General features: G+C 38.8%; 1 protein-coding gene across 4 annotated transcripts in view; it reads left to right on the top strand.

The window, feature by feature from the left end:
• LEF1 (lymphoid enhancer-binding factor 1) overlaps positions 1-20,915 on the top strand; it is a 119,596-nt gene that overhangs the window by 57,517 nt on the left and 41,164 nt on the right. For all 4 annotated transcript variants that reach the window (XM_011945730.1, XM_011945731.1, XM_011945729.1 and 1 more), the window contains exon 4: positions 20,435-20,567. In XM_011945730.1, the coding sequence (XP_011801120.1) occupies positions 20,435-20,567 (133 nt within the window). The remainder of the gene's footprint in view (positions 1-20,434; positions 20,568-20,915) is intronic.

The following is a 20,915-nucleotide window of genomic DNA, read 5'->3' as shown; positions in this document are numbered from 1 at the left end:
GACTACAGGCTCCCACCACCTCGTCCAGCTAGATTTTTGTATTTTTCAGTAGAGACGGGGTTTCACCATGTTAGCCAGGATAGTCTCGATCTCCTGACCTTGTGATCCATCCGTCTCGGCCTCCCAAAGTGCTGGGATTACAGGCTTGAGCCATGTTATGTTCTTAATACCATTTTACAAATGAGGAAGCTAGTCACGTGGAGATGGAGGGACTTGCCAAAGGTCACCCAGTTGGTAAGTGACAGAAGTGATATTCAAACCCAGGCCTGTCTCTGGAGTTCATGCTTAATCACCTTCCATACTGGAAAACAACTTGTCCTTTTTCATTTTTAGAGGCCTTTCTAGATGATTACAGCCTCCAGCAAGTCAACAGCGTTTAGCTTCCGTCTGTTAATAATTGAAACAAATTGAGTGCCGAGGAAGTGCTCAGGCTAAAACACTGAGATGTAATAGTCGATGGCCCTACAAGGAGTGGATTTCTCTTCTTTCCTCCAATTTAATTAGTTCTGCACAGGGGCTAACTGAAATATGCCTAAAGATTGCATGCCCACAGCAGATAAGTAGCTTCTAGCAGATTTAACAAATTACCCTTTGTCTGCCAAGCTCCTTTTTTATCAAAAGTACATCCCTAGGTAGAAATGTTAAGTTTTTACACATCAAAGTTTGCATGCTAAGCTGAGGACACTGGAGAGACCTATTGAATTTGATACTTGGTCTGGATTCAATCCTGCATTCCCGGTTAGAGATACAAAATGAAATACACACATAAGTCAACTCTAATTATTTGTATGATCTTCACTCCAGATCTTTTTAATGTAATTAAGAAGGTAAGAGTATGAAGGAGGAGAGAGAAACTTGCAGCTCAACAGGAAGAGCTTGTTTGCTTGTTTTCTGTTTATTTTTTAACCTAATATTTAACTGCTAATCCTAACTCAGTGCCTGTGTGTCTTATAAATAAAGAAACTGAGAAGTTAGTGATTTGTGTCAATTTCATAAAGTGATCCTGTTTACCACATGGAAAAGTCTGGTAAGATGAACAAGTGGGACTCCAGCTACTTGAGTGTTTCTCCTGACAGTGTGGCTGCTCTTATTTTGATAGAAGTATCCCCGGTTCCAAGACCACTGGACATCTCCTACATTTTAATATAATTTATTTTACACATACAGAAGGAGAAGAGCAATCTTTATCCATGTCATGCTTTAATTTGGATAGGAAAAATCAAGTCCAGAAAAATATTATTAGTGCTGCACCTCTTAACCAGGTCAACTTGCAAGGAGAAAGGGTATATACTATGAGTGAGTCAAATCTAGAAGAAGCTGAAAGTAAGAAAGAGGTGCTATGACAAACTGATTGAAGATAAGATGATGATAATCTAAGACCTTTTTTTATTACCAGCACAATGTTAGGACTTGTTACAAAACAGTCATCTCTTGCAAAGCACCTGAAGGTTGATGTGGAAAATCTGAGCAACTGGAAAGGAAACCTCAAAGTCGAAGCACACTATTAAAAGCTGTGTATCAAGGTTGAGGTCCTTTGCAACTATACACTTTCCAGAGTGATTGAATAGATGGTTGGGTCTCTTCGAAACTTACATCTCTCTCTTGAATTAAAGCGAAGACCAGCCTCACTTTATATAGCTAGCTTTGCTTTTCCCTATCCCTGCCCAGGAGACCTGTCCCTTTCTAGCCCACTTTTACACTGTGGATGTCTGACTCTGAATTGAATTGTGAGAGCTGTGCTTCCTGGGGATCTCCTAGGTGTAAGCGTCTAGAAGATCAGTATAAGCATCTTCATGTGGTAATTGTCCTTTTGAATTATGTGCCTGTAGTAGGTTTTCTGTCTATTGTTCTTTCTCTTATCAATAACAGGGAAAATGGCAGTGAGAAGCAGCATGTTGGGAGGGGGTGAAGAGTGAAACTGGACTGTTAGACTCCATGATAGTCAAAGGACATAACATCCTATTTTACTGTCCTTCAGAAGAGCTAAAGTGTTCTCAGAGAGTGACAAAAAGATGGTATTTACTTCCTTGACAGCAACATAGGGAGAAACTTTATGAAAAGTCAAAAAATGTATATGCGTCTGACTTCAGTGACTATCCAAAATAAATTTCAAAGTATACAACTGTTTTTTTATGAGACAGCTCAAGTAGCACTATCATTTCCCTTTTAAAAAAAAAATAAAATAAGCATTTTCTCTGATTGTAAGGATAATACACAATATTCTAGATAAAAATTTTGGAAAGCATTAGAGACAAAAATTACCTATAGTCTCACAAGTTAACATTGTGGTTTACATTTCAGTGCATATACTTCTGGTCTTTTTTTCTCTTTGTAGACTTTCTACGAAATTTTGTATTTTTCCCAGAAGTCAGGCTGCTAGATCTGTGTGATCTTTACCAAACAACAACAACAACAACAACAAAAACACCTTTCTCTCTCTGTGCTTATAAATTCTATCATGTTTGCCTGCAAAGTTCATTGACCTCAGCTCTTCTTCCGAGGCATGAGTCCATACATTTGTGCAGAATAAAACCAATAAAAATCATAATGACGGGCAGAGAGAGTGGACTGTTTAAAGGCTCAGTCCTTTCAAGCCAGCTTAATGAGTCTTTTTATCTTAAGAGGCATGTGAGGTGTGGGTTTTTTTTGTGTTTTCCAATCATGCACAAGTGACCAGCCAGCTGTTGGACTCTGGGTGACAATGCTTGTGTCTGACCTGCTGTCTGATTTCTTCTCATTCTTCTGTCACTACCCATTTGTCAGCCTGTGTACCGCCTCCATGCAGATGGGTTTCCTCTATGCACTCACAGAAATAGAAAAGGAATGTAAATATATGTAAACTCCCCTTCATTGGTGGGTGTTTTTGGATGACCATGTAATGTCAATTTTTCTTGCATATTTTTGACCAACTTGACTCACTTTTGGAAAAATAATTTGTATTTCTTCCACTGATCTTTGCAACCCATCCATGATAGATAGTCTTCTGGAGCTATGGGATGGCTAGGAACCAGAAGTTGAGCCTTAGAGTCTAGTGCTGGCTCTACTACTTTGCAGCCCGATGACCTCATACAAGTCACTTTGTAACTTTTGTTGCATGAAACGACAACAACAAAAGTACCCTAATGTGTACATCAGTGTACCATATTGTCACTGACTTGCTTTCACTGGACACTGAAAACGAAGCCCATCATCTCTCCTTATCCTGCCTGCCTGCCCCATCCTAGTCCATAAAGACAGCCTCAATCTTGAAAACCTGGAAGCCTCTTTCTCCTGGCCTTTCCCCTTCACCCAGCACACCCAGGCTGTCACTGTCTTCTTCCCATCCTTATTACCTCCTGCCTGGACTTTCATCTCCTAATAACTGGCTTTGTTCTTAACATTCCATATTGTAGGTGTTTGCATATATATCTTACCTCCTTCAGTAGATACTAAGTTCCTTGGGAATAGTGATGAGATTTTACTTATCGTTGTCTCCTTGTCATGCTTCCTTGGGATGGCACCTTAACATGGTAGGCGTTCACTTAAGTGCCTTTTGAGTTGGATGGATTAACTTAATTGATGGAACCGTTGATCTCCCTGAGCCATATCTGGGCTCACCTCTGAGCATTTGTGACTGAGTCTGGTAGTAGCTTTGTATCCCAGGTGGGGCACTGGATTCGGAGTGGCAACATTTGGAGCCCAACTGCAGACCCAGTTGCCTGACTTCTCTGAATATCACTTTCGTCATTGACTGACTGAGGGTAGTTAGAATTTATTGAACCCTCAGGCTCCTTCAGCTCTGGAATTCTACATTAATAAACTGCTTTGCACTTGATTACTTTGAAGTGGAAGTTTCCCTCCTTTCTTTATAAGGTAAATGAATTTTTCATCTCAAGCCCAGGAGTCACTTTGCACATATCCTATGATGGGAGGCTAATGAAAGCTTTGATAGAGACCTTAAATTGGGAGAGATGGGATCATATCCATTGCTCTGTCATAAGAACTTTGCCACATCTATGGAGAAACAAGATAGAAGACTTAAAATTTTCATTCATAACTGTACAAATCATGATTTGAAACATTATTAAAATTAATTTTGAAAACACTTGGGAAAATGGAGATGTTTGAGATAAAAACAAGTTTTGAAATTCTAAGAGTGGCTTTTAACCTTTTCATTAGAACCCTAGTAGTCTTCTTAAGGAGTGGATATTTTAAGTGGAGTCAGGCTGGGTGCGGAGGCTCACACCTGTAATCCCATCACTTTGAGAGGCTGAGGCGGGCAGATCACCTGCGGTCAGAGGTTCGAGACCAGCCTGGCCAATATAGGGAAACCCCGTCTCTACTAAAAATACAAAAATTAGCCAGGTGTGGTGGCACATGCCTGTAGTCCCAGCTACTCAGGAGGCTGAGGCAGGAGAGTTGCTTAAACCCAGGAGGCAGAGGTTGTGGTGAGCCAAGATTGCACCACTGCACTCCAGCCTGGGCAGTAGAACAAGACTCCGTCTCAAAAAAAAAAAAAAAAAAGTGGATTCTTCATGGAATTCTAAGTTTAAAAAAACAGTGTTTTTAAATGTAGGAAAAACATAAACCCATAGTATTAAGCTCTGAGGGTTAAATATGTATAGCTTCCAGGTTATTAATGAAGACTAACTGGGCATGGTGATAGAGACCTTTGCTCATGCCTGTGATTTTAGAGTCTGCACATTCTCTTCAGCTCCCATGTCACATGCCTATCTCTCACCTGGCAGCTGAAAACAAGCCTAGAAGATAGCATGGATTCCCAGGAGGCTTGCACATTCCCTCATTGTCCTCTGGCAGTTTGGAGGATACCCGAAAAGGCACACCTCCAACTCCCAGCTGTCAGTTCACCGGCATGCCCACAGAGAGTCAGATTGATGCCATATATGGAACTCCAGAGAGAACCCTGGAAGGGGAGGGGCAAGGAAGACTAGTAACAGCCCTTTTGCCATCATGGGGAGATAGGCCCAGGAATTGGGGGCAGGGAGTGGGAAGGAGCATTCCTAGGTATGTCCTTCATACGATAGTTTGGGTGTTATCTGTCTGCCTAAACATACACAATATGTCATACTTTTGCTGTGGGTTGGACACTGGTTATATAGCATTCCAATTTTAGCTTGCTAGGATTCCCCTGTCATGACTACATGTGAAATTACAATATTCAGAGATATGATATGTATACACGGTAAAATTTCACTTGGATTTGCCTTCTGTATAAAGTAAAATTAGCCTTCAATTAGTCCAAATCAGTTTTTGTGCCTTTGGTTTGTTGTTTAATTGGATATAATCCACATAACTTATAATTCATCATGAAATGTGTACAGTTCTGTGGTTTTTAGTATATTCACTGTGTTGTACAACTATCACCACTGTCTAATTCCATCACTCCAAATAGAAACCCAGTATCTGTTAGCAGTCATTCTCAATTACTTCCTCCACTTAGCCCCTGGCAACCCCTCATCTACTTTGTTACTATGGCTTTGCCTGGTCCGGACATTTCATATACATATACATATCAGATAATATGTGACCTTTCTGTTTATGGTTTATTCACTTAACAGAATGTTTTCAAAGTTCATCCATTGAATGTCAGTACTTTGTTCTTTTTCATAGATGAATAATATTCCATTGCATTTTATATACCACAGTTTGTTTATCGATTCATCAGTTGATGGACATTTTGAATTGTTTTCAGTTTTTAACATTGTTAAGAACATTTTGTATATATGTATTTGTGTGAATATATGATTTCAATTCTCTTAGAAGGAGTGTAATCACTGGGTCGTGTGGTAGTTCTGTGTTTACCTTTTTAGGAACTGCAAAACTGTTTTCTATTTCTTTCGAATATCTTTAAACCTCAAAACATCAACTACTTAGAATTTTTTAAGAGGGAGGGGGAGTTAAATGAACACATTTGGTTAGAGAAAACAACTGGATTAGTAGAGGAGAAGGAAAAATTCAGGTTATGTTAAGCAGAAGGAAACATTATTTACATTGACTTACAGTATCTCCATGTTTACACATTGAAATGATTAAATAGGGTGGGTGGAGAAAATGAATTCCCACAGATCTTTTAATAGACATATCCAAATTCTGGTGAAATAAGTTGTAATTATTGTCAAGAATTAGATGTAACAAGGTAGAGAAGATATCCTGAGCATTTCTAGTTAGCTGGAAGAATTGAGAGCATGAAGAAATTACCATTATTAGCTTAAACTGGAAAATTAACGGGAAGGTGAAAAACATAGGCACATAAATTCATTCCTTAAAATGGATGCTTCTTTGTTCTATGGATGGGATTTTTCTGAATATGCAAGAATAGCTTACATTGTTTCTTGACATCCCATTTATCAGCTTGTCCTGGGAATTACAAGGCTTGTGAATAATATATTGATTGGTTGTACTTTTTGTTAGCACATTCACATGATATTGCATAACCATTTCTAAAACATAAACACAGAGGATGACAGCATTTTAGGAGGAAGGTGAAGGTTACATGGTGAATCTTTGTTGTTTGGCTGCGTGTTTGCAGCTTGACAATTCTCACTCTTGCCTGTGAGGCCTATAGTGGCCCACTCTAGGTCAACTTTTGAGACCCATGTAGTGACAGGAGCTGCGTGCTCTTAGAGAACCAGAAAATGGACTGCATCATGGTTTGGCAAAAGAAAACAGGATTGAGTTCTACTTTGTTACTTACCGTGTGCTTTTGGACTTTGCTGAGCTTTCTTGTCCTTCTCTGAAACATGGGATATTTATTAATACCTTTCTTGCAGACTTGCAAGGTGATAGTGAGATCCAAATGAGATAAGGGTCATGGAAGCACTTTGTAAACTAATGTAAATTTGATGGTTTTCATTATTGTTTAATAATAGCTGTCTCCCTCAAGACATCACCCTTTCGTTGGAGGAGCTCATTCATAGCTATACCACACTGCCAAAGATGTGTCTGCTTTGAAATAAAGTACTTACTGGAGACCAAGAATCCAGACCACTGGAATAAGACAGGACTCTTATTCCACGTTTGCTGTATGTAAGACCCTAGCTCTGTAATCATACAAGGCATAGAACTTAGAACCACTGAACATCATATCCCTGTATCTGCTGGAGTCTTTGGACTGACCTTATGTCTGTGCAACTGACTCTAGGTGCCTGCCATCTCCTTCCCTTCTTCTGAGACTGAGGAAAGCCGCTTTTCTCATCACAGACTTGTGTAACTGAGTTTTTCTGTGAAGGTTAATTTAGTGGTAGAGATTTGAGGCAGGTCGAAGGCACAGGAGTACAGAGTGGTGCCTGTGCTGAAGAAAGGGCATAGTCCTTTGTGGAATTTTGGCAGGATGACCACATCTCATCTGTAGGTTATAGTGATTAGCACAACCTTACAGGTCCCTGTGCTGGAAGAAATCAGGTTAGTAATAATTTTAATGATAATTGAAGTAATGTATGACAGAATGCTCCTGCTGTGTGTCTTAAATCTGTTCTGTAAGCTTTATTGATGATGTTCCTTCAAATTACCATTTATGTTCTTTCAGATTCCCAGTGCACATTGCCATTAAACCAGTGCCCACCATCAGCAGTGTGGCATTGATCCATCTTAAAACTGATTCTTAACATTTTCAGTATATAAGTCCTTTCTTTTTTTTTTTTTTGAGACGGGATTTCACTCTTGTTGCCCAGGCTGGAGTGTAATGGTGTGCTATTGTGGCTCACTTGCAACCTCTGCCTCACAGGTTTAAGTGATTCTCCTGCCTCAGCCCTCCAAGTAGCTGGGACTACAGGCGCAATCCACCACGCCTGGCTAATTTTGTATTTTTAGCAGAGATGGAGTTTCTCCATGTTTATCAGGCTGTTCTCAAACTCCTGACCTCAGGTGAGCTGCCTACCTCGGCTTCCATATGCAGTTCTTTCTTTTGCTTTCCTGACTTTTTTCCATAGCTGCTTTTAGCCATGGTGTCAGAACTACAAAATATTAGAGTGTTGAAATTCAAAGCTTTAGAACCCATGGGATCATGGGATCACTGGAGCTGGAAAGGGCATTGGAGATAATCATTCCCATACTTTATCATTTGTTGATAGCGGGAATCCAGTGCTCATACTTTATCATTTCTTGATAGCAGGAATCCAAGGCTCATGGGTCACAAACTCCAAATTGTCGTACACAGGATCTTGCCTACCCACTCCTCTCACTTGTGTTTACCATTTTTGCTACATACAAGAGTAGACTGTGTTGAGAACATTCTTCAGTAAGCCCTTAAATTGTTTTTACTTCTTTGCCCCTCTTCCCGAGATTCACAGTGGTTTTCAGAAATCCCTAAACTGATTTTCATATTGTCTAGAAAGTATTTGTTTCTTGAGTGAATCTGCTGCGAAAACAAAAGTGTCTCATCTTTCTCTGTTTTAATACTGTATTTAGCCCAATGTCAGCTTCTGTGCATTTGGCCTGGACAACTGCTCTCTGATATACTGCCTCATGTCAAAAGCTGCATTAATTATTATTTAATGCACTTGTGAAATGGTCTTAATTATTTGCTTTTTTTGTGTAAAATTTGTGTCTTATGGATAACTTTCTAAAATAATCATTTCAAGCATTTTACATTATGCCTTACATTAACTATTTCCTTGAGAAGTAAAAGGAAGAAAACACCTGTGAATCTTCTACAGATCTCTTCTCATTGCTGTGCAGTAAAGCTCCTCCTTATATCCAGTGACTCAAACCCAATGCTGTCTAGGCCCGAGGCAAGGAACCAGGCAGAGTAATTAGGGACGAATGCCTGCACATACCTCCAGTGTTAGCAGGAAGTGGGTCATGAAGCAGGTCACCCTAGGCAGTGTTAAATGATGATCTTTGAAATTTTTCATCTGAAGTAGTTTCAGACAAAGATCAAGATTATGATCCTGTTGTTTGTCAAAGAGAAATAAAGAAAGAAAAGAATTTTTCACCTAGTAATTTAGTAAGGGATTCAGTGTTTGCCAGTGGGGTGCTGTTACATGTGAAACAATTAGCTCAAGGGAGAGGGGACTTTTCACAGGTGCCAATTTCCATGGTATAAATAATCCTACCATGACCAATTTCAGGCTACCAACATGATAATAACAGGCTCTCAAAATTCCTGAAAATTTAGCCGTCAGCTCTCTGAGCTAGAACAAGCTGGCTCCTGGACACTACTGTAAATTCAGGATAATGTAGATTGCTCTTGGGAAAGATATATAGATTAGGCATTCAGTGTCTGTCTTGAGTTCTTCAGCATGTTCCCCTAAAAGAGATGGAAATAAAAGTAAACGTCAGGAGGAAAATTTTCTATTTTTAATACGTGGAACAAAATGGAGTTTATCTTTGATTTTATATCCACAGAAGTGCCCTTTCTCATTAGCAGAGAATAGCTGTTGTTGTCTTTGCTACTACAGTTTTCCATGGTCTATAGAATATTTCCTTTTTATAATTTATTAATAGAATTGAATGTCTTTTAAAAGGTCTTTAAATTTTGCTTCCTCTTCTTTGAAACAAATGTTTTCAGGGAAAATGTTCTCTTCTGGCTTGACTTATTTGAGAGCTTTAAGATGAAGCAAAGTTACATAGAACCCAGTTTATGTAATCTGCTTTCTTTCTCATTTAAGTTTTCAGACTCAATTTCCAACTCATTTCAGGTTTTGTTTTTAAGTCTATAACAAAAGGTTATTTTTTTTTTCTTGACTCATATAAATATATCCTGTGAATAGTGTTGTCTGCAGCATCATTTTTCACTCAAGATAAGCTCTGTTTTTTTCTTCCTAGATAATGTGCTATGATGTGAAATGGAAAAGATAGTTACCTGTCAAGGAATGAGTTCATCAGTAACTTGTAACGAATCTGAAAATGTGTATTAGGTATTTGTAAAAGTTGTCTGAGCTGACTGACAAGTTGAAGAAGTTACATATAACTGCTTCAAGACACACCATTTAATCATAAGGATCATTCTACCCTGCTTTTGGTAATTTTTTTTACACCATAAAATGAAAGGTTATAGTTCTGTACTAGTTGTCATATAAATGTTTTTTGATTTTAAATATATTGACTTTAGCATTAGGAGAAATATCTAATGTAGATGACGGGTTGATGGGTGCAGCAAACCACCATGGCACATGTATACCTATGTAACAAACCTGCACGTTCTGCATATGTACCCCAGAACTTAAAGTATTATATAGATACACACACATATATACACACATACATATATATACACACACACACACATATATATACACACATATATATAGACTTGACTCTCAGTATGGGATATTGAAATGAAATGTTAAATTACCAGCTCTACCACTTACCTTCTCTGATTTTCAGTTTTTTTTACCCATAAGTTTTCTTTTCCATAAAAAGAACCTTTGTTTTTAAAACGCCAATTTTTTTTTGTTTAAGTCAAATTGGAGTACAAGACAGAAAGGGGGCAATCCCACCTACAAATTTTTAAACTGTAAGCAGAGCTGCCTGATGGAAATATAATGCAGATCACAACTGCAAGTAATATTTGTAGTATTATGTTTTCTTAAGCTACATCCAAAGGTAATTTTAGTAATACATTTATTGAACATAATATGTCAAAAATGTTATTTGAGCATGTAATCAATATAAACATACTGAGATCATTTACATTCTTTTCACACAAAATATTTGAATTCCAGTATGTATTCTACACTTATGGCATGTCTCGACTTGGACTAGCCACATTTCAAGGGCTCGACCTAATGCCTAATGGCTACCATATTGGACAGCACAACTCTACAACACTATAGAATAGCTTTAATGCTGATCTTACAGTGTAAATATCAAATTTACATGTTCATAGAAAATGATTTGAGTTTTCCAATAACTTTAGCTCTCAGTTATTCATACTTTTAGTCCCAATCTTACTGATAGTAGCTGAACCCAATTAATTTGTTGTATTTTCCCCATTTGATTTCTGAAAGGCTCTTCAGAAGTTCTGTAGAAAAATGGGGACCCCTGTAGACATAAATGTTATCTTTTCACTTATTAAAACACCCAATTTTAAGCAGAGAATACTGTATACATATGGCACTTATTAAAATCAGAGAAGGCTCGGTGGACAAAATCGTACACATAAGCATTTCTGTTACTGTTCTGTAAATCCTTCACACCTGATCTTAAAATAAGAATCAGTTTTACTTAAACTAAAATCAGGCAAATGCTTTTCATAGAAACTTAAGCGTGAAAGGCACCCCCTTTGAATATGAAATAATTAGATTTAAGTCTGTTGGCTTCGCCTATGAAATTTTACACCCTCCATTTGCAGTCTGAACATATAAACAGATCATCTGCACTTCGCATCTGGGTAGCTGTGGGACTTCTCTGACCTTGACCTTGGGCAGGCTGTAGCTTGCCGAGCCCCGCAACCCCGTCACAGATCTAGAGTCCATATCTCAGGCGCGACCATTCGTCATTTCCTGCTGGACATTCTGCATGCCAAGGAGAGCTCTTCCACCCTCTAAACTGAGTAATAGAGAGGTGTGGCTGTGGTGGCTGTGGTAAGTCCCTCCCTCTTAATATGCCATTCCTGGACAGTGGAGGCAGAGAGCCTTTTCAACCAACATGTCCCCAGACCAGCACCAGAAAACCTTGTTGAGTCTATTCAGGATTGGTGGCTGATGAGGTTCTGAGGAAATCTTTCTGGAATTTATCCCCCGCTGAACCAGCCCACCCCAAAAGTGCCCTCCCTCTCTGGTTCTGGAGTCCCTGGGGTTGCCTCATGCTGCCTCCGGTCTGAGCTCTCTGCATGGTAGACAGAGAACATTTTTGCTTCTGACTTCTCACTCACCTTAATTGATTTGTTTACCTTGCATTATTTTCCAGTGACTTGCACAAATACTACTTTCATCAAGCTGACTACACTTCAGCTTATTAATCATAATAAGTTATTATGCAGTGATTGGATTGGTAAAATACTTCTCTCACAATAAGGCAGCAGATATTTAAAAATTTCTAGATTTTAGTTATTATGAGTACATAATCGGTGTGTATATTTATGGGGTACATGTGATGTTTTGATGTAGGCATACAAGGTGTAGTAATCACGTTGGGGTCATTGGGGTATCCGTCGCCTCCAGCATCTATCATTTCATTGTGAGGAACATCCCAATTCCACTCCTTTAGTTATTTTAAAACTTACGATAAATTATTGTTGACTATAGTCACCTTGTCGTGCTAGCTATCAAAACTAGATCTTATCCTAACTATATTTTTGCACTTATTAACCATTCCCACTCCCTCACCCCTCATCCCAAGCTGCTGGTAATCATCATTCTACTCTGTATCTCCATGAGTTCAATTGTTTTAATTTTTAGCTCCCACAAATGAGTGAGAATGTGATATTTGTCTTTCTGTGCCTGGCTTATTTCACATAACATAATGTCATCCAGTTCCATCCATGTTGTCGCATATGCAAAGATGTCATTCTGTTTTGTGGCTGAATAATAGTTCATTGGGTATATACCACATTTTCTCCATCCATTCATCCATTAATGGACACTAAGGTTGATTCCAAATCTTAGCTATTGTGAATAGTGCTCAGCAAATATGGGAATGCAGATAGCTCTTTGATGTACTGATTTCCTTTCTTTTGAGTATACCTGGCAGTGGGATTGCTGGATAATAAGGTGGTACTATTTTTAGTTTTTTGAGGCAACTCCACACTGTTCTCCATAGTCATCATATTAATTTACATTTCCACCAGCAGTGTACAAGGGTTCCCTTTTCTTTACACCCATGACACCATTAGTTTTACCTGTCTTTTGGATAAAAACCATTTTAACTGGAGTGAGATGATGTCACATGGTAGTTTTGATTTGCATTTCTCTGATGATTATTGATGTTGAGCACCTTTTCATATACCTGTTTGCCATTCATGTGTCTTCTTTTGAGAAATGTCTATTCAGACCATTTGCCCATTTTACAATGGGATTATTTCACTTTTTCCTATTGAGTTGTTTGAGCTCTTTATATATTCTAGTTATTAATCCCTTGTCAGATGGGTAGTTTGCAGAAATTTTGCCCATGCTGTGGGTTGTCTCTTCACATTGTTGACTATTTCCTTTGCTCTCCATCCCATTTGTCCATTTGCTGTGGTAAGGCAGCAGCTTTAAAATCTAGGGATCATGGGCCACTTCTTTCCCTATCCTCCCCTGTGGATACTGTAACTCCTCTGCCCCAACCCATTGATATGTGATTGTATTTGTGTATAAAAACATTTATACACAACTTTCATCTTATTTTTCATGTCTGTGATCCAGAAAAGATGAACCATTGGACTCTTGCTCTGCCCATGTCCTTCCACTGCAAAGTTTTCCATACCCCATAGAATTCCTGCACCACTATGGCTAGTGGTCCAGGCAGGCAGCTGCTGCTGCTGCTCCTCCTCCTCCTCCTCCTGCTCCTCCTCTTCCTCTTCCTCCTCCTCATCATCCTGTTTCTCCTTCTCCTTGTCTTCCTCTTGCCTCCTTAGAATCTGGTGAGAATCTGGTGGTCCTTTCTTTTACTTATGCCCCATCCCTTTATTTGACCTCTGAATTAACCACTGTAGTGCCTTACTTGTATTATTTTACCACTAAATAGCACAAGTAAGTGAATTGCAAATTGTAGTTTCAGTTTGTTTTTTGGCTCATTTATCTTGAATAACTCCAGGTCCTTCTCTTAATTTTCAAAGTATTTTCTTCAACATGAAAAATTAATGGAGTACTTAGATGATTAGGGGTGTGGTGAGGGTGTTGTGAAATCAATCAAATAATAGGATGTTGCAACTTTACGTAATTAGATGTCATTTTCCCTTTACCCTGATCTTTTCTTAGCCTCTAACCTTAACCCCACTCCCTCTATTTATAGGCTCCAGTTACTGAAAACAGTGGGTCTCCTTTTGGCTCCCAGAATAAATTATTCTCAGAGCCCTGTTTCCTTCTCAGTAAAACAGAAATCTTAACACCTAACTTAGGAGTGGCTTTAGGATTAAATGACGTAGTGTTTGGAATTCGTCACCTTACAGAGAACATGGAGAATATGGGTTTTCCATGTTTTTTAAAAGGGAGCCCTTCCAGCATTCTGTTTGTAGTCTCATTGACTCTGGGGACATCAGTCTTGTCCCATTGGTCCACTCTTCCTGTCTAGATGCTTCATTACAGTTGAGCCCACAGCTAGCCACATTCACTTGGTTGGGGAGTAGTTTGGAACAGAGATGGAGAGGGGAGCTGAGCACCAAACAGTATGGGGCAGGAAGAGCGGGGACTTCGATATCAAACAAATGCCGGCACAAATCCTCTCTCCACTAATTATTGCTTAGCTCTGTGTTCAAAAAGACTCAGCCTTCTCATCTATAAGTATGGGGTAATAATACCTACTTACATGGATGAGTGCCAGAGTATATAAAAGCACTGCTGTAATGACTGATACTTACTAACTGTGCAACCCATGTGTTAATTCCTTTCCCTGTGATATGTTCCTTCCCCTCTTAAGAAAACATTTCAGTTGTCTGATGATGGTGCAGGTCTCTAGACCGTCCCTTTCCCTCCAGAGTTGGGCTCATGGACGATTTGAATCTTAAGAGCCTGGAGCCTCATTCTTATCTGAAAAATGCAGCTGCATCACCACCAGTAGGGGGTCTTAGATTTGAAAGCCACATCAGACCTGAAGCAAGTGTTTGGCTTTGGTGGATCTTAGGAAATATTTCCAGTACCTTATTTCTGAGGTCTAGATGTGAGAATCAATGTATCCTTTTGGAGTAAATCTGCCTCTCTTTCTGAGAAGGCTTGAGAAGCTCAGATTCTCAGAAAAGGAGGGAAAGGCGCAACATGAAGTTACATGGCTTTATCTCACAAGTACCAGACTTCTGAAGTGTTTATGAAAAGCAAAAATGCCACCTTATGACAATCAAGGCCAGATGAAAATTCCTGAAGTGTTAAAATTCCCCTGGATTCAGTTATTACCAGAGGATTATTAATTAAATGCATAGCCAGTTGAAACTCAAGACCTTTATGCACAGCCAGATCCTGCACTTTGGGTTTAGTTTAGTTAGAACCTGCAGATGTGGAAAATGAGGACTAGCTACCCAGCCAGCAGGTTTCTCCCCCAGTTACTCCTCTTACCAGGAGGCCCCAGGCCTTAGCCAGTAGGGAGTTGAACCACCTTTTTGTTCTTCCCAGAACCACATCCTCTGAGGCTAACAGCTTTCATGACACCTTCAATTTCTGCCAGCGGTGAGTGGGTCATTTCTGGGAATGCTGCTTTGGGGGTGGCTCTCAGGATCCCTAAGTGGCACCCACTTCGTGTCCACAGGAGGTGTGGGTTTTATTGGCTGTGATGCCAAAGAGGTCCTTACCTGCAGGGACCAGCCTGGGTGGCAGCCAACCAAGCTTCCTTGGAATGTTTTCCAGTCCTGGAGAGAAAGGCTGCAGTTGAGTTTCCATAGCTCTAACCACTTCTGCTGAGGTGCTTCTTTGTCTGAAGTGATTCCTGTGCCTGGGACAGAGACCACACAGCCATTTCATAGATGTCACATGCTGTCAGGTGTGGCCCAGATGGTCACCTCAGTGTCCAAGATTTTATGAACTTAGCTTTCAGGAAGGCCACATGATGTATGGGTAATGAGCTTGACCTCTACAGCCAGACTTCTGCATTTGAATCCTGGCTTGGCTGTTTGCTAGGGCACATACCCTTCAAGAATATTTTCTTCTCTGTGCCTGTTTCCTCATCTTTAAAAGGGGATAATAATAGCACCTGCCTCAAAGCTGTTGTGAGGATAAAGTGCTTAGCACACAGTAAGCAGTTGATAAGTATTAATTGCTATAATTACTATGTATTATGTGGGTAGGTTGGCCTGATGGTGATTTGCAAATTTAAGAAAGGGTTTCAAGCTTCTCCCTGAACAGCCATCCTTGATATTTTCTCCGTTTTCTTTCTTTTTCTTTTTTTTTTTTTTTAAGTATCTACTGTTTTCATCTTTTCCTTGGCTCACCCACCAATCTTACCTGCCTGAGATTAAAGAATGTGCAGTTGGAATCAGAAACCAGAGGGTTTTGGCCTCTTACTGCCTTGTGAGCTTAAACAAGTCACTGAACCTCTGAGCAGAAGTGGAGAATTTGGGGTGACTTAGGGCTGCCAGGTATCTTGTAAAGCTGGAGTACCTATGCATCCTGTTACCCTGGGATAATGAAACAGCACACATTAGGACTACCTGGTGATTCTCAGCTGGAAGCTAAGACTTACCTGATTGTATCTGTGAATGAAAAAACAAGGTGATTTTTATCCTTTCTCCCTCCTTCCCTCCCTTACAGCAAGAAGTATAGTAGAGAAAGCACCTGAGTAGGAATCGGGAGACTTGAGTTCTATTCCCTGAGGTACTTACTATGTATACAGTACCCAGCACAGAGTGAGAGCCAAAAGGATCGAATTTCTCTGCTGCTTGATTCCACTGTATTGGGCAGCCCAGGGGGTTCATTCTGGTTGTACTCAAAGTGTCCTTGTGTTACTGGAGTTGTGTAGTGAGCAGGGCTGTACTATTTTGTACAGTAGTCCTGACTTGACCCACCCATTCCCTGATGACCTCTGTTTCTCAGCTTCCAGTCTGTAAAATTAAAATATGGAGCTAAAATAAGCTACTAAATGTACTTTAGGTTTCTTAGAGCTTAAACATAATACAAAGGCATGTAGTTAGATACATACTTTCTCCTATCACCAGGTTCATTTTCTTCATAATACTTGATGCTGCCTTTTCAGATTTTGCTTGTCTTTTTTTTTTCTTTTACATATTCGTTGTTTACAATACCCACCCTCTGCTGCTTGATCCCACTTCCAGAGCCCCAGAAAGTAAACTGCGTGAGTTAGAGACCTTATCTGTGTGTTGGTCATTGGTGCTAGAATAGTGCTTGGAACATTTTAGGTGCTTAATAAATACAAATGCACACGGGCATGTATAACTCTGCATATAATGTAGCCACTTAATTTGTCTACAAACACTTAGATAGTTGGTTGATTATTCTTCCCCTTACCTACTCCCCACAGGAAAATACATACCACATTTTATTAGGAGATTAAATGAATGGAATTAAGAATGGTTATACTGACTGTCTCAAAACTTAACCAAAGAAGCACTGCCAGGGTTCTTACTTTGTGTATGCACGTAGTGTCAAGGGGCAGTAACTCCTGAAATCAGAGGAAACCCGCAGATTTGTGGGCTGAGGACTCTTGACTGTGATGACAATGTGCCACATATCTGCAGTGTAAGTTGGAATTCACTTTGTTCTGTTTATATATGTAGTGGAGATGGTTGGTGGGAAGCAAACCATAACCCTTGGAATTCTGCTCACACATGCTATTGAAATTTCATATTACTTTTATTATTTGGCCACAAAAATGGACATAATCCTTGTTGGCTTTAACACACCTACTAGTACTGCCTTCGCTATCCATCTTGCAAAATATAAGACAAGGCCAGGCTTAAATTAAAATCCTCGGCTTCTTATCTCCTTCCCACAGGAAAGCAAATCTGTGTTGAAAACCGTAAAATTAAGAGGAGAGCAAGGATAGCATAATTTAGCAAAAATTCATGGCACCAGATTCTGAGCTATATGACTGGAGGGATAGGTCAGACATTAAGAAGATGCTGCCTGCTAATGCAAGTTCCTTAAGGTGGTGCTCTGGAAAAAATAATATATCCAGAAGATTTCCGCAGTGTTTACTCTTTATAAGTACCCTAAGAAAATACCTTTGTAGATTGTTCAGCAGTTATGCTTATTTATGAGAATTTCAAAATGAAACTAAAAGCTATTATTCTAAAGTATATTTGAAATCTATTCATTTTAACATTTGGGTGTTGAGATTTCTGTTTCCATTTTAAAAAGAGTTTATAATAACCTCCTCCTATCCCCACGTCTACGCACCCCCACTTCTAGCATTCTAAATTCCATGTATTTAAGAAGCTTATTCTGTTATTTGGGAAACTGCATCATTAACACTTGAAAAGCATTAAAAGATTTGTTTAACCTTTTACACATTTATATGCATAGATGTTTGTGCTGAGGTGTGTAGAGAAAAATCGTGTGGCTTTGATAATGGCGCTCTATTTAATGTATGCCAAGAGCTATATGAGCTATGCAAGTTTTGCCATTAACGAAGAGCTGATAATTATAAAATAGGGAAAATCTGGTATGGAAATTGTATCATTTTCCAAAAAAAGTGTGTTTTTTTTTCCTTTGCTTTTTTTCCCCCCCCCGAAAGTTTTTTTTGGATGGAGGTTGTAATGATAGGGTATAAGGAGAATTACTAGGGTAATTATTTCTAATTTTCCTGAGGGGGGTCCTTCCCATTGGAGCCACATATTTTTTATGCCTAATTTGTAAAAAATATTAAGTTCAAAATTAATGTACATCATGGGTAGAGCCACCATACACAAGTGTTTTGTGGGGGCCCTCTTAACCATTCAGATGTGGACTTACATTTTAAGCAGTTCACATTGTGCAGTTTTAGGCACTTCCTCAAATTTTTAAAAAATGTGAATATTTGCTTCAGGAGAAAACTGATTTCACATGCATTTTAGTCAATAATATAGTACGATCTTACTAATGCAAACTAATTATGATGAAGACATGTCTGAACTAGTGAATTGCACATAATGATCTGTTCAGTTTCTCTTAAATTCATGTTACCCGTTACGATAGTGTTTTCAAGTAGAGATTTTCCTGCAACTGCTTTAATTGTTAGATTAGCTTAAAATCAGAAACAAACACCTTTAACAGGTATATAATTGCTTTGAGTCCCTTTTTATTTGGTGAAGGGGTTATTGAGTCTCTTTAAAATGATCCCCCTAGAGAAGTTGTTAATGGGTATAAAAATACAATTAGATAGAAGGAATAAGTTGTAGTATGTACAGTAGAGAAATTATAGCTAACAATAGATTATTAATAGCTAGAAGGGAAGAATTTTAATGTTCACAGCACAAAGAAAATACAATGTTTGAGGTGATGGATATCCCAGTTATCCAAATTTGATCATTCTACCTTTTATACGGATATCAGAATTTTACCTATACCACAGAATTTCTATAGCTATGCCATATCAATGAAAATAAATAATAAATAAGTGATTTTTATTAGTTAGGTTAAACCTACTTAAGCCTTCTTTATACTTTTTAATCACTTAGTAAGCACTTTTGGGTTGGGTAGGAACAATCTTAACTTTGTAACCAAAGTGATCACAGATTTCAAATTGATGAAGTTCAATTAGATAACTTGAATTAAAAAGTGTGACTGTTGACTTCCAAATTAAATAATAAATGTTTGTAAACAAGTATAAGACATATAAAATGTGTTAAAATATACAATTTTAACAATTAAAAATATTATTAAAGAAGTATTTCAGTTGGACATGGTGGCTCATGCCTGTAATCCCAGCACTTTGGGAGGCCAAAGTGGATGGATCACGAAGTCAGGAGTTCAAAACCAGCCTGGCCAACATAGTGAAACCCTGTCTCTACTAAAAATACAAAAAGAAATTAGCTGAGTGTGGTGGCGGATGCCTGTAGTCCCAGCTACTTCAGAGGGTGAGGCAGGAGAATCACTTGAACCCGGAAGGCAGAGGTTGCAGTGAGCTGAGATTGCGCCACTGCACTCCAGCCTGGGCGACACAGTGAAACTCCATCTCAAAAAAAAAAAAAAAAAGAAAAGGCAGTATTTCATGTTACGCAGTTCAACTCAAGATTGGAAATTCCTTTTTATCAATTAATATTTATGGAAACTAGAGAAGCAGAAGATGAACTGAGGAGGGCCAAAGCATAATGGCTAGTCGTGTTTGATTGACAAAGCTATAAAACTTGAAAGAATGGTGTAACATGGTTCTTAAAGATGTACAACGATAGAATTATGAATTCTATAAGCTGAGGGGATATCAGTATAGGAAATTTATATTTACTGGGTTTAAAATTTTGTCCTTCAAATTGGCAATATTTATTCATTTATTTGCTCACGGAACAGCTTTTTACTTTTTGTGCCAGACATATGTAATGAATACAAATGTTGTAAAACATTGGTAAATTTTGCTCTAATTCGCTCTTTATTGACTTAACCTAAGAAAATAATCTAAAAGAGAGGGTAAATAGATGTGTACTGAAATTCATGCCATATGGAAGAGTAGTGATCAACCTAAATCTCTGAAGAGGCACTGGTGAAATAACTGATAACTCATGAATAGCAGTGACATAGTCATATATTTGAGAAGTATTTACCATGGAAAAATTGAGAAAAATTCTAAAAGAGACAATTCCACTTGTCCAGGTCTGAAGGTGATTCTTGGGTTATGTCGATGACTGGTTACTGCTGCTGTGTGATTTTTTTTCTTTGGGAGAAAAGACTGGAGCTGAGCATCCATATTAACTGTTGACCTTGTGGTTACTTTGCAGTCAAATAAAGTGCCCGTGGTGCAGCCATCCCATGCGGTCCATCCTCTCACCCCCCTCATCACTTACAGTGACGAGCACTTTTCTCCAGGATCACACCCGTCACACATCCCATCAGATGTCAACTCCAAACAAGGTGAGAGTCCCTGTCTTTCCCAGCCTTTTTTGCTAAATGAAGAGCCAAGTCTCATCAGCCTGAGTGACCCTCCAGACTCTGGTCTCCATATCACTGGGTGGATCAGAACAAGACAAGAGTAATTCATTTGATAGCAATTCTTTAGAAACACACAAGAATTTGTTACATGTATTATTCATTATTAAAAAGCAGAAGAAAAGCATAGCAGGGCCACAGGTGACAGCTCTGAAAATCTTTCATTCACTATGTAAACCAATAGATTATGCAAATATACTAAAAATTCAGTACTCTACAATATTCATTTATTTCAGCATGTACAACATGTTGATGCTGGTAATTTTAGAATAG

Source organism: Colobus angolensis, unplaced genomic scaffold (genome assembly GCF_000951035.1).
Source record: "Colobus angolensis palliatus isolate OR3802 unplaced genomic scaffold, Cang.pa_1.0 Scaffold244, whole genome shotgun sequence".
NCBI lineage: Eukaryota > Metazoa > Chordata > Mammalia > Primates > Cercopithecidae > Colobus > Colobus angolensis.
This window is presented reverse-complemented; position numbering and strand designations above follow the sequence as displayed.